The following is a 14,978-nucleotide window of genomic DNA, read 5'->3' as shown; positions in this document are numbered from 1 at the left end:
AAGAGGAACAAGAGTTATCAAAGGGGCCTAACTTAACTTTTTTTTTGGAACCCCTCTGGAGTTTGCCTAATTGGTGACATTGCTGGTTTGATGACATTCCTCCTCACTCTGGTTTTCTTTTCCATCTGAACCCCCTACAGCTATCAATGGGCATGTTAGGTTTTGGCTTCATTATCACTTACATTCCGGAGGCTGCAATCAGTGCTTACCTGGCTGCCACGGCACTACACATTATGCTGTCCCAGTTGACCTGCATCTTCGGGATTATGATTAGTTTCCATTCTGGTCCCATCTCCTTCTTCTATGTGAGTAATTTCTACCCTCACCTAGACTTACAAATGCTCCTCCCCTTGCCTCCAAAAAAGTAGACCCAAGTGGAGAGACTCCTGCATAGGCAGCTGGGTCAAGAGAGTCCTAGAAATAATTTCACCTCTTCTAGATTTACAGTCTTGATTAATTGCAGATGCCAGTTGGACCATGTTCCCAGTTGCATTAACCATTTCACCCCAGCCTTTTAAACCAATGTGAGTTATATTAAAATTTGGTCTTTGAGATACTGTATTATCATACTTCTTCCCGTTACATGCCTCCTGAAAGACATATATCCTAAAACATAATATATACAGAATATAAAATGCAAAGTAGTCCCTGAATGCAAGCATGTCCTAGGAGCCAAGCTAAACATACATGGTCTGGGAAAATTGATAAAGAATAGGCTAATAAACAGAACTCCTGGGTCCTTTCCACTACACTGAAACATAGAAAGTGTATTATCTTCTTACTGGACATTATAGTCTTTTAATATATTGTTTTCAATTAAAAAATATGTATCCACCTACTTGCTCTCACTGTTCTAGTAATGCTCATAAAGACCTCTGTGCCCAGCAACACTGCCTAGGGACTTCCTTTTCAACTAATTTAGAAAGAGTGTCATTTTCTAGATTTAGGCAATTATCACATCCCTTTCTAAGCCTCTGTAATTTTGTTTTCTTTCAGAACATAATTAACTACTGTATAGGTCTCCCCAAAGCTAATTCCACCAGCATCTTACTATTTCTAACTGCTATTGTTGCTCTGAGAATCAACAAATGTATCAGAATTTCCTACAATCAGTACCCCATCAAGTTTCCCATGGAAATTTTTCTGGTAGGTGTTTTCATTTTGTTTTGTTTTGTTTTGCTTTTTATTGGAGTATAGTTGCTTTACAATGTTGTGTTAGTTTCTGCTGTACAGCAAAGTGAATCAGTTATATGTATACATATATCCCCTCTTTTTTAGATTTCCTTCCCATTTAGGTCACCACAGAGCACTGAGTAGAGTTCCCTGTGCTATACAGTAGGTTTTCATTACTTGTCTATTTTATACATAATAGTGTATATAAGTCAATCCCAATCTCCCAATTCATCCCATCCCCCTTCCCCCGTTGGTATCCATAAGTTTTTTCTCTACATCAGTGTCTATTTCTGCTTTGAAAACTGGTTCATCTGTATCATTTTTCTACATTCCACATATACGTGTTAATATACCATATTTGTTTTTCTCTTTCTGACTTACTTCACTCTGTATGACAGTCTCTAGGTCTATCCACGTCTCTGCAAATGGCATTATTTCATTCCTTTTTATGGCTGAGTAATATTCCATTGTATATAGGTACCACATCTTCTTTATCCATTCCTCTGTGGATGGACATTTAGGTTGCTTCCATGTCCTGGCTATTGTAAATAGTGCTGCAATGAACATTGGGGTACATGTATCTTTTTGAATTATGGTTTTCTCCCAGTATATGCCCAGGAGTGGGATTGCTGGGTCATATGGTAATTCTAGTTTTAGTTTTTTGAGGAACCTCCATACTGTTCTCCATAGTGGTTGTACCAGTTTACATTCCCACCAACAGTGTAGGAGGGTTCCCTTTTCTCCACATCCTCTCCTGCATTTATCATTTATAGATTTTTTGATGATGGCCATTCTGACCAGTGTGAGGTGATACCTCACTGTAGTTTTGATTTGCATTTCTCTAATGATTAGTGATGTTGAGCATGTTTTCATGTGTTTTTTGGCCATTTGTATGTCTTCTTTGGAGAAATGTCTATTTAGGTCTTCTGCCCATTTGTTCATTGAGTTGTTTTTTTTGATATTGAGCTGCATGAGCTGTTTGTATATTTTGGAGATTAATCCCTTGATGGTTGCTTTGTTTGCAAATATTTTCTCCCATCCTCTTGGATATCTTTTTGTTTTATTTATCATTTCCTTTGCTGTGCAAAAGCTTTTAAGTTTCATTAGGTCCCATTTGTTTATTTTTGTTTTTATTTTCATTACTCTAGGAGGTGGGTCAAAAAATCTTGCAGCAATTTATGTCAAATTGTGTTTTGACATAATTTGACATTTGACAAATACGTCAGAGAGTGTTCTGCCTATATTTTCCTCTAAGAGTTTTATAGTGTCCAGCCTTACATTTAGGTCTTTAATCCATTTTGAGTTTATTTTTGTGTATGGTGTTAGGGAGTATTCTAATGTCATTCTTTTACATGTAGCTGTCCAGTTTTCCCAGCACCACTTATTGAAGAGACTGCCTTTTCTCTATTGTATATTCTTGCCTGCTTTGTCATAGATTAGGTGACCGAAGGTGCATGGGTTTATCTCTGGGCTTTCTATCCTGTTCCATTGATCTATATTTCTGTTTTTGTGCCAGTACTATATTGTCTTGATTACTGTAGCTTTGTAGTATAGTCTGAAGTCAGGGAGTCTGATTCCTCCAGCTCCGATTTTTTCCCTCAAGATTGCTTTGGCTATTTGGGGTCTTTAGTGTTTCCATACAAATTGTAAAAATTTTTGTTCTAATTCTGGAAAATTGCTATTGGTAATTTGATAGGGATTGCATTGAACGTGTAGATTGCTTTGGGTAGTATAGTCATTTTCACAGTATTGATCCTTCCAATCCAAGAACATAGTATGTTTCTCCATCTGTTAGTGTTGTCTTTGATTTCTTTAATCAGTATCCTATAGTTTTCTGAATATAGGTCTTTTGTCTCCTTAGGTAGGTTTATTCCTAGGTATTATTCTTTTTGTTGTGGTGATAAATGAGATGTTTCCTTAATTTCTCTTTCTGACCTTTCATTGTTAGTATATAGGAATGCAAGAGATTTCTGTGTATTGATTTTGTATCCTACAACTTTACCAGATTCACTGATAAGCTCTAGTAGTTTTCTGGTGGCCTCTTGAGGATTTTCTGTGTATAGTATCAAGTCATCTGCAAACAGTGACAGTTTTACTTCTTCTTTTCCCATTTGGATTCCTTTTATTTCTTTTTCTTCTCTGATTGCCATGGCCAGGACTTCCAAAACTATGTTGAATAATAGTGGCGAGAGTGGACATCCTTGTCTTGTTCCTGATCTTAGAGGAAATGCTTTCAGTTTTTCACCATTGAGAGTGTTGTTAGCTGTGTACTTGTCATACATGGCCTTTATTATGTTGAGGTAGGTTCCCTCTATGCCCACTTTCTGGAGAGTTTTTATCATAAATGGGTGTTGAATTTTGTCAAAAGCTTTTTCTGCATCTATTGAGATAATCACATGGTTTTTATTCTTCAGTTTGTTAATGTGGTGTATCACATTGATTGATTTGTGTATATTGAAGAATCCTTACATCCCTGGGATAAATCTGACTTGATCATGGTGTATGATCCTTTTAATGTGTTGTTGGATTCTGTTTGCTTGTATTTTGTTGAAGATTTTTGCATCTATGTTCATCAGTGATATTGGCCTGTAATTTTCTTTTTTTGTGATATCTTTGTCTGGTTTTGGTATTAGGGTGATGATGGCCTCATAGAATGAGCTTGGGAGTGTTCCTCCCTCTTCAATTTTTTGGAAAAGTTTGAGAAGGATAGGTGTTAGCTTTTCTCTAAATGCTTGATAGAATTCACCTGTGAAGCCATCCGGTCCTGGACTTTTATTTGTTGGAAGATTTTTAATCACAGTTTCAATTTCGTTACTTGTGATTGGTCTGTTCATATTTTCTATTTCTTCCTGGTTCAGTCTTGGAAGGTTGTACCTTTCTAAGAATTTGTCCATTTCTTCCAGGTTGTCCATTTTATTGGCATAGAGTTGCTTGTAGTAGTCTCTTATGATCCTTTGTATTTCTGCAGTGTCAGTTGTTACTTTTCCTTTTTCATTTCTAATTTTTATTGATTTGAGTCCTCTCCCTTTTTTTCTTGATGAGTCTGGCTAATGGTTTATCAGTTTGGTTGATCTTCTCAAAGAACCAGCTTTTTTTTTTTTTTTTTTTTTTTTGCGGTATGCGGGCCTCTCACTGTTGTGGCCTCTCCCACTGCGGAGCACAGTCTCCGGACACGCAGGCTTAGTGGCCATGGCTCAGCCATGGCTCACGGGCCCAGCCGCTCCATGGCATGTGGGATCATCCCGGCCTGGGGCACGAACCCGTGTCCCCTGCATCGGCAGGCGGACTCTCAACCACTGCGCCACTAGGGAAGCCCAGAACCAGATTTTAGTTTCATTGATCTTTGCTATTCTTTTCTTCATTTCTATTTCATTTATTTCTCCTCTGATCTTTATGATTTCTTTCCTTCTACTAACTTTGGGTTTTGTTTGTTCCTCTTTCTCTAATTCCTTTAGGTGTAGGGTTAGATTGTTTATTTGAGCTTTTTGTTTATTGAGGTAGTATTGTATTACTATAAACTTCCCTCTTAGAATCTCTTTTGCTGCATCCCATATGTTTTGGGTCATCGTGTTTTCATTGTTATTTTTTTCTCGGTATTTTTTGATTTCCTCTTTGATTTCTTCCATGATCCATTGGTTATTTAGTAGCATATTGTTTAGCCTCCATGTGTTTGTGTTCTTTACAGTTCTTTTCCATAATTGATTTCTAATCTCGTAGCGTTGTGGCTGGAAAAGATGGTTGATATGATTTCAATTTTCTTAAATTTACTGAGGCTTGATTTGTGAGCGAAGATGTGATCTATCCTAGAGAATGTTCCATGTACACTTGAGAAGAAAGTGTATTCTGCTGCTTTTGGATGGAATGTTCTATAAATATCAATTAAGTCTGTCTGGTCTAATGTGTCATTTAAGGCTTTTGTTTCCTTATTAATTTTCTGTCTGGATGATCTGTCTTTTGGTGTAAGTGGGATGTTTCTGGTAAGTGTTTTGATACTCCAAATTCATGGTTCAGATCATTTAAAATATGTATTTTTTTAATTAAATTAAAAGCAAGTAACGTCAGAAGGGAAATATTCATAGGAGAATTGTAAAAATAATATTTTTAAAATGTATGTTGAGGGCTTCCCTGGTGGCGCAGTGGTTGAGAGTCCGCCTGCCGATGTAGGGGACATGAGTTCGTGCCCTGGTCCGGGAAGATCCCACGTGCTGCGGAGCATCTGGGCCCGTGAGCCATGGCCGCTGAGCCTGCGCGTCCGGAGCCTGTGCTCCACAACGGGAGAGGCCGCAACAGTGAGAGGCCTGCATACCGCAAAAAAAAAAATATATGTTGAATTGTGACAAAGCTGAATACATACATTTAGTTAGCTTATATTTTTTTAAACATGCTTATTTTTCAAAGGACTTTTATCTACTGCCTCTTTTTCATACTATTTGAAAAATAGGGTGTTTTTTTTTTCCATTATGACAGTAATACAGGCTCATTCTAGCAATTTTTTTTTGGCCATGCCAAGTGGCTTGTGGGATCTTAGTTCCCTGACTAGGAATCAAACCCAGGTCCCCAGCAATGGAAGCATGGCGTCCTAACCACTGGACCGCCAGGGAATTCTAGCAATTTTGAAAAACAGAAAGAAAAAAAAAGAAGGAGGAAAAGAAATTCCTATAGCTGCACTATCCAAAGTCAACTACAATTGATATTCCTGTACCTTCAGTTATTCTCACCTTTCCTCTTTCAAACAAATACATGACAGGCCTATGCTCAGTGTTGATGAATTTCTGTATTCTTTTATGTAGAGGTTTCATTTCTATTTTAGTATAGCAACAACCACACTGTTATTCAGCCTCCTTTCATTCTCCCTATGCTACAGTAAAGAAATTGAGGGAGATGAGATGTTAAATGAAAACTAATCCATGTCACTAAGTGGCAGAGCTGGGTTTGGGGAGGAGGGGCTGCTGGGGAAGGTGTGTGTTCATGTATATGTCCTAGGTTTTTTTAACATCTCTTTCTTTAGATCAGGGGAAATGTTTAAATAAATACAATTGTTTTCTTTCTTTTCAAGAATATTAAAAAAATGTTGTCTAAAGATGACATTTCTTGTTTGTTTTAAGAAATCTGGGGGAATTCCCTGGTGGTCCACTGATTAGGACTCCACGCTGTCACTGAGGAGGGCGTGGGTTCAATCCCTGGTCCAGGGAACTAAGATCCCACAAGCCACGCGGCGCGGCCAAAAAAGAAAAAGAAAAAGAAATCTGATAAAATTTATCTTTTGCAGTTAACATTTTTACAATACTAAAGAGATTTTCATAAATAAAGCTCAGGTTTTTGGAGTCAGCATTTCTCTTACAAGGATCAATAAATCTTTGGGTGTCCATGAGCATTACTTTCCCTTTAAGAAGTGTTCTGTGATGGAGATAATTATAGTTCACTGTGTGCACCCCTATATTTCCCAGCTGCCCTTGTAGTTAGGCAGGACCATGCAACTTTGGGGCTAAAGCATAGGCGAATAGGCATGAATTCCCAATGTTCCTTCTTCCCCTGCTGTAGTAATCATAGGGGCTATATGTTGAGGTGATAGAGTCTCCAGGAAGAATTAGCCTGGATCCCCAAGGCACTATTTGCAAAAAAGCTGTCCTGCAGAGACACTGACCCACAGTGGACTTTGTGTGGGTAAAAAAATAACTTTCAAGTGCTAGGACACTAAGATCTCATGGTTTGTATATTGCCACAGTATAACATATTCTATGCTAACTAATCCAGGTCCATACTCTTCATGATTGAAAGAGTATAGGAATTGCTTTGGGAACTGAGACCAAGCTCTGTCTTATAACTGTTGTCTACTTCTTGTGGAGGTGCATATCCTTTCTTCCTTGGAGTAGTTAAAAAGCTATCAATTCATAAAGGCCAAAAGCTGAATGGCTGCTTTTACAAAAGACCTTCCAAAACACTGTATACAAATAGTGGGGCCCTAGAGCCCAGGGAACAACGTGCATATGGAGTTTGGGGAGTGGAGTCAGAGGCAACCTCTCCTTCTCTTGGAACCAAGTACAACTCTGGCTTTTAAGAGGCTGAGGCTTTGGAGTCACCAGCAGATGGCATCTGTGACACAGACATCAGCGCGCTCTCTCTGTTTCTATCTCTGTTTCTGTGTCTCTCTTTGATTCCAGCTTTACTCAGGTATAAAATTATAAGATATTTAAAGTGTGCATCATGATGATTTGATACAGATATATATTGTGAAAGGATTTCCCCCATCTAGTTAATTAACACATCCATACCCCATACATTTATCTTTTTTTTTTTTTTTTTGGTGAGAACATTTAAGTTCTACTCCCTTAGCAATTTTTAAGTATATGATAAAATGTGATCAACTATAGTCACCATGTTTTACGTTAGATCCTCAGACCTTATTCATCTTGTAGCTGAAAGGTTGCACTGTTTTACCAACCTTTCTCAATTCCCCCATCCCTCAGTCCCTGGCAACCACTTTTCTACTCTCTGTTTCTATGAGCGTGACTGTTTTCTTTTCTGTTTTAGATTCCACGTATAAGTGATACCACGCAGTATTTGTCTTCTCTGTCTAGCTTATTTCACTTAGCATAATGCCCTCAAGGTCCATCCATGTTGTCACAAATCAACCCTCTTTTAAGAGACATCAGCAGCAGGGATCATAGTGATGTTCCTTTAAGCAACCTCAAAGGCAATAACATTAACCTGGGTTATTAGGAAAGGAGAGGAGTAAGAGTATAGAGGATGCTGTGGGTTGACTGTGGCTGACAGATTGGTTTGTGAGCCATAGTTAAGACATTCCTTTGGGGAATGCTATAAATAATTAGGATGCACCATGAAGTGAAGTGGAGAAATAAACTGAGGTCCAGCAACAAATGTAGGTGGAGACTTAGAATTATTGCAAATTAGACATTAAACTTTTTTGTGACCTGATTTATCCTCAAAGGTTATTGAAGCCTGCAATACATTACTTATACACATGTCAAGTCAAGTGATTGGGAACATTTTCTACTATATAGCAAGGGATTAGAGATGTAGTTTAGAATTGGAAAAAGACCTCCATGTTTCCCTTGGAAATGAGGAAAGTAGGAGAGGGAGGATGAGAGCTGCTATGGTGTAGCGGGTGAAAAGCTTTTCACAACACCCCATAAGAAACTACTGTGAAACTAAGATGTGCTGGAGATGGGCTTCCCTGGTGGCACAGTGCTTAAGAATCCGCCTGCCAATGCAGGGGACATGGGTTCAAGCCCTGGTCGGGGAAGGTCCCACATGCTGTGGAGCAACTAAGCCCGTGCACCACAACTACTGAGCCTGTGCTCTAGAGCCCGCGAGCCACAACTACTGAGCCCGCATGCCACAACTACTGAAGCCTGCGTGCCTAAAGCCCGTGCTCCACACAAGAGAAGCCACCACAATAAGAAGACTGCGCACCACAACAAAGAGTAGCCCCCGCTCGCCGCAACTAGAGAAAGCCTGTGTGCAGCAACAAAGACCCAATGCAGCCAAAAAAAAAGGTTGTGCTGGAGGAAACTGCACATACCCAGCAGTCTATCCTTTAGATGGTAGTCTCAAATATTAAGGGAAAATTTCAAGGCAATATTTGGGATCCAGGTAAAATAATCTGACAAATAATTCAAGAGTTTCATAGATATAAGAAATTGTACATACTGTACGTTCATAATTAATGTATGTGTATGTGTGTATTTGTATATGTGTATATTTAAGCCATATAGCAAACACCAAAAAAAAGCATCAATAGTAGTTATCTTTGGGTGACTTATTTCTGCTTTTAAATTTTTCATATTTTCTCTATTTTCCTTAATGAACAAGTGTAACCTTTATACTGGAAATGAAAGAGTTTCTTGGCCACTTGCCACACTTCCTGTCCCTTAACTATATAAAGATCACAACTTTTCTGTTGATCCAGATCTTCCTTCCATTCTGATCTGTAGGCTTCCTAGGGGTCGTCATCTGAACACAGCATCACAGGTAAACCAACTGCTATCCTGCTCAGTGTCTAGCTGAGCTCTTAGAGTAGATGCTGGGAAAAGATTTATGTGTTAGTAGGGATAATGGGGTAAAGCAACTATATATTATTATTTTTAAATGGGCATTGAGTTCTCTTGTCTCTGCTTTAATTTGCTTTGGTGTGAGGTCTTTATAAGGTGTAACAGCTGCTAGCTTGTCTATTTTCCCTCTAACAGACATTAGAAATGGAAGGGAGACTTGGTATTTCAGAAGGAAATGAAAGCAGAAAAAAGAAAGCAAGTAATTGCTTTGCTAAAGCAATTTTTCGTGTGTGCTATCAAATGCTGCTCCATCTTATTAATGATTATTAATGATTATCAATATACCTCAACAATCCCCCAGAGGGCTTACTTGTATTGGGACAGTGTACCTAGATTTTAAAACTTTTAAAACTGAGGCCTTGGTTACAGCTATTATCTGAAAACATGTTTATACTTGATCCAGATATTTAAAGTTGGTGAGGAAAGAGAAGTCTAGGGCAACCATTTTTTCCTATTACTATGTCAGAGACCAAGCCTGAAGTTGTTTTTCATTCTGGTTACAGTGCTAAAAAGAGTTCAGGGAACCAAAAGTGTTGGGGAGGACTTCTGCCTTTGTTGTTCCACTGAATTGGCACTGCCTCTTTCTCCAACCTTCATGTATAGGGACTGCCACGTATTGCATTCCCTGTGCTGCCAGAGGCTATGGGCACCTCTGCTCTTGGAAGCAATGCATAATATTTAGATGATCACATGCCTTTTCTTTTTAAACCCCTACAGATTCTTGGGTTCGCTGCATTTGCAAACAAGGTAAACGTGGACACAGAAAACAGCAAGATGCTTATTGATATGATTCCTTATAGGTTGGTAATTCCACTTTTCAAGACTACTTTTCCCTTCCTGTTAACTCCTCTTAGCCTCTGACTACATAGCCTGTTTGGTATCATTGACCAAAACAGAGTGCCAGTTAGTTCTCCAGCCAGGATGGGTTTATTCGGGATCAGCAAAGAATTGCAATTTGGGGTCTGCAACCATGGCGAGTCACATGCAAGTCCTCACACAGCAAGGGAAGAAGTTTTTATAAAGGAAAACATAAAATTGGAGTGGGGGGAGCTATGGTAAACAAAAAGTCTATGACTTTTCATTGGCTGAGTCCTTTGCCAGGAAAGAAGAGGAGTCTTTCTTCTTCCTTTTGGGCTCTGCAATGGTCACAGGGTTTGAGAACTCCCCCTTTTGGTCTCCCAACTCTACTTAATTATTTTCTGTTTATTAATTTTTTTTTAAACAATATTCTCTGCTAACAGTCTCTGGCCACAGCCAAATCTGGGTCATGGGCTCAAGTTCATTTTAGAACACAGAGGTTCTAAAGGACAAGGGCTAGGACAACTCCGTTCTTCTCTGGTCAGCCTTTGACTCTCTTCCCATGGTTGAGCCAATCCCCTTACCCAAGTAAACTGCTTGGATGCACTGAATACCAGAGAGACTCATGCATCTTTCTCACAGCACATTATGAACCTTCTCAACCTCCATACCTATCTGATTAACCCTCAAGGATGGGACAAGAGATACCTCTTTTCCTAGCCTCTCTCTGGGCTTCAGTGCTCAGGAGGTGAGCATTCCTTCTGTCTTCACCTACTTAGACTGAATGGGTGTCCTTGAGCAACATTACTTCATCACTCTGAGTAGAAAGCCTTCTTCAAGTAGTCTGGCATATGGAGTTCTTAAGGACTTGCAATTAATTGACATTATGATTCCTACCAGTGACTATGGGGCATCACTCTTGCTTCTGTTAGGGAATTATAGTTTCTTTAAACCTTGACCAGATGAATCACTTTAGCTAAGAAAGGCCGCATACCACAGTTTCTTGGCTCATGAGAAGGCTTTTGAAGAGCATTGTTTATTTCCTCATGTTCTTCAATAGGGAGTACAGCAAAGAGTCAATGATATTGGCTAGCCCCCAGCATACAAAACAGAGGCTACTTTGATGCAACCAGATTGAATTAATCTCATATCCTACCAGTTCTCAGTGAAATCTAATGATGATTAAATACATTTGAAATTCTGTTCACTTTTCTTAAACTGTGAGCAGGCAACCTAGGTACCAGGGAATACAATGGTAAATAAGACTTGGTCTCTGCCCTCAGGAAAAAAAATGACAAGGGCAACAATGGGATTGATGCTTTACATAATTATTTTATGTCATTTGTTCCTCACAGTAATACTATAAGGAAGATATTATCTTCTTTTTATGGCTCAGGAAACTAAGGGTTACCAAGTTTAAATTACTTATCCAAGCTCACACAGCTGGTCAGTGTCAGAGCTACTATTTGAACCCATTTCTATTTAATTCCAAAATCTAGTATAATAACCCCTCTATTATACTTACTTAATATGCTTCTGTTATTAATGACTTAAAAAGCATACAATTAACCTTTGCTTATATTTCATCATAAGATTCAAGGGTATAGGTAGAGAAACAAACATTTCAAAAATCTAATTTTAGGTATTGCTTTGAACTCCCTTTTTAATTACCTGTTTATCCACGGTTGCTAGGGACTAGAAAAACTGAACAATTTAGGTTAGTTCCTTCCATGTCCATGTCCCCTTTTAACTAAATTGCTGACAAAGAATTGAATGTTACAGAAAACATCAGGAAGGAAAGAAACAGTAGTTTATGCTATTATCATACTAAATATTTAGGGTTTACTAACATAGATTTGGGCAATAAATTCATGAAAATTAAAATCTTTTGTGCATCAAAAGACACTATCAACAGAGAAAAAAGACAACTCACAGAATAGGAGAAAATATTTGCAAATCATATATGCTAAGGGATTAACATCCAAAATACATAGAGAACTCCTAAAACGCAACAACAAAAAACCAACAACCTGACTCAAAAAGTGGAGAAAGGACTTGAATAGACATTTTTCCAAGGATGATACACAAATGGCCAATAAACACATAACATGCTCAACATCACTAATCATTTGGGAAATGCAAATCAAAACTACAATAATTCAATAGATACCACCTCACACTCATTAGTGTGACTACTATTTTTTTTTAAAAAAGACGAAAATAACAAGTGTTGGTGAGGATGTGGAGAAAATGGAAATCTTGTGCACTGTTAGTGGGAATGTAAAATGTACAGCCACTGTGGAAAGTAGTATGCTGATTCCTCAAAAGATTAAAAATAGAATTGCCAAATGATCCAGCAATTCTACTTCTGGATATATACCGCCCAAAGTTAAAAGAAGTGTCTTGAAGAGATATTTGTGCACCTATGTTCATAGCAGCATTACTCACAATAGCTGAAATGTGGAAGAAACAGTAAGTGTCCATCGATGGATGAATGGATAAGCAAAATGTGTTATAAACATACAATAGAACATTTTTTGACAGTAAGAATATAGTTTTATTTATAGAATTAATAAAAGGAATATACCACACAAGTATTTTACACACAAAACACCTTAGACACAAAGATATGGAAGTGAATTTTTACAGTTTATTCACATTGAGTCTAGAATACTAGGTGACCCATTGTCACCTTTAAAAAACAGAACCTTGTCACATCTCTTGAATACAAATTAAACAGCTCAGACTGAGTTGGTCGAGGTCACATAGAATCTGGAACTCACTCTAGTCTGTGCCTTTACCCTAACTCTTGAAGCTGCTACACTCGTGACAGAATAATTCAGTGGGTGGTGAATCAGACAAAACAAACACCAAACAGACTCTCCTTCACAGCATGGCAGGTGTGAGGGAAAGATAAACTTTAAACAAAGCTGTATTTATCTCGCAACAATGCCCCAACTGGAGCACTTTTTTTTTTTTTTTTCCTATAGACAGATACTCCTAACACACGATTCTTCTGCTGCTTAAGAACCTTCAATGGCTCCCTAGTGCCTATGAACTCACAATGGCAGCATGTTAAGGCTGGACTTTTCCTGTTTGTGACTAGCCCCAGTGGCTTAGCTGAAATTGTCTAAGATTTGATTGGAATTCAGTATTAATTGTGAAGTGGGAGAGAGAGACTGAAGGCTTCATAACAGTTCTGGAATGTGCTTAATTTGGGCACTGAAAATCCAAATATTTTAGCATTCAACTCCCCTCATACAATAGAATATTATTCAGCCTTAAAAAGGAAGGAAATTCTGACATATACTACAACATAGGTGAACCTTGAGGACGTTATGCTAAGTGAAATAAGCCAGTCAGAGAAAGACAAATACTGTGTGATTCCACTTATCTGAGGTACTTAGTAGTCAAAATCACCAAGACAGAAAGTAAAATGGTGGTTGTCAGAGCTGGGGGGAGGGAGAAATGGAGAGTTATTGATTAATAGTTATAGAGTTTCAGTTTTACAAGATGAAGGAGTTATGGAGTAGATGGTGGTGATGGTTGCCCATTATGAATGTATTTAATACCACTGAACAGTACATTTAAAAATGGCTAAGATGGTAAATCATGTTATGTGTCTTTTACCCAATTAAAATAATTGGGAAAAAAAGGTGTGGATAAGAATCAGAAGCAATTTTTACAAAGGACAATGACTAAAATTATACCCTAAAAGATTTGAGTTTGACTAGAAGGGAATACCTGGAGCTTTTTAGCTCTAAACCCTCTTAGGTATGATATATGCCTATTGCTTACCCACTGGTATGGTCTCAAACAGTGTAAATAAACTATTTTTCATTGATTTTTGTAGTTTTGCCTGTCCTATCTGTTGCCATTGGTACATGGCAGAAACCTTGAACTAGAAGATAGCAGAGCATGTTCTCTTAATGGCTTTTGTAACCTGGCTTGAGTTGCTGGCAGTTTTGGCAAGCTGCTGCCTGAGTTGCTCTTCTTATCTCTTATTTTTATTTTTTTTTAAAAGGGTCAGACCTTTTGAAATGGATGATAAAGTACGATAAGGTTGGAGTGGGGGAGATGCCAATAAATGATTCCTGCTATCTAGGAATAATTCCACCATTTTATTCCAGCTTCCTGTTTCCTGTAACGCCAGATATGAGCAATCTTACTGAAGTGCTTTTAGAAGCGTTCTCCTTAGCTTTAGTGAGCTCCTCTCTGCTCATATTTCTGGGCAGGAAGATTGCCAGTTTCCATAACTATGATGTCAATTCCAACCAGGTGAGAGGACAGGCCTTTCTATTACTTTCTGTGACCCTTTAATCTTTGTTCTCTAACCTTAGCCTGCAGTTAAAATGAAGACTGGATTCTTCTGTAACCAGAGAGTCACTTGGACCATGATTTGAATTACAATTACCAAAGGATGTTGTAAAAAATTATTTTTAATTATTTACTTATTTTTGGCTGCATTGGGTCTTCGTTGCTGTGTGGGGGCTTTCTCTAGTTGAGGCGAGTGGGGGCTACTCTTCGTTGTGGTGCGTGGGCTTCTCACCATGGTGGCTTCTTTTGTTGCGGAGCACAGGTTCTAGGCACGCAGGCTTCAGTAGTTGTGGCACGTGGGCTCTAGAGCAGAGGCTCAGTAGTTATGGCACTCGGGCTTAGTTGTTCCACGGCCTGTGGGATCTTCCCAGACCAGGGCTCAAACCTGTGTCCCCTGCATTGGCAGGCGGATTCTTAACCACTGCGCCACCAGGGAAGTCTTACCAAAGGATTTTTGAGAAGTGTGGCATACTTAACTCTGAAGCCACTTGAATTAATGTGTGTGGTTACTCTAGAACAGATATGGTGTAGGGAGGCAAGAAGGTAATGTATGACATCATGTTGTAAAGCTAGCAGAGTTCCTCTCCTCTCCTTTTATCTTCCTTTCCACCAAGTCCT

At 38.6% G+C, this 14,978-nt stretch overlaps 2 protein-coding genes across 8 annotated transcripts in view; one reads left to right on the top strand and one right to left on the bottom strand.

Moving 5' to 3' along the window:
- The window catches only part of MAPK14 (mitogen-activated protein kinase 14), a 174,119-nt gene that overhangs the window by 109,056 nt on the left and 50,085 nt on the right, over positions 1-14,978 (bottom strand). The window lies entirely within an intron of this gene.
- Positions 1-14,978, top strand: part of SLC26A8 (solute carrier family 26 member 8) — a 72,385-nt gene that overhangs the window by 33,454 nt on the left and 23,953 nt on the right. For 5 of the 7 annotated variants that reach the window (XM_033424149.2, XM_049715966.1, XM_049715965.1 and 2 more), the window contains 4 exons: positions 141-305; positions 997-1,146; positions 9,963-10,045; positions 14,174-14,321. In XM_033424149.2, coding sequence (XP_033280040.1) covers positions 141-305; positions 997-1,146; positions 9,963-10,045; positions 14,174-14,321 — 546 coding nt within the window. The remainder of the gene's footprint in view (positions 1-140; positions 306-996; positions 1,147-9,962; positions 10,046-14,173; positions 14,322-14,978) is intronic. The other 2 variants (XM_033424150.2, XM_033424151.2) reach the window with 2 other exon arrangements.

Source organism: Orcinus orca, chromosome 10 (assembly GCF_937001465.1).
Source record: "Orcinus orca chromosome 10, mOrcOrc1.1, whole genome shotgun sequence".
NCBI lineage: Eukaryota > Metazoa > Chordata > Mammalia > Artiodactyla > Delphinidae > Orcinus > Orcinus orca.
This window is presented reverse-complemented; position numbering and strand designations above follow the sequence as displayed.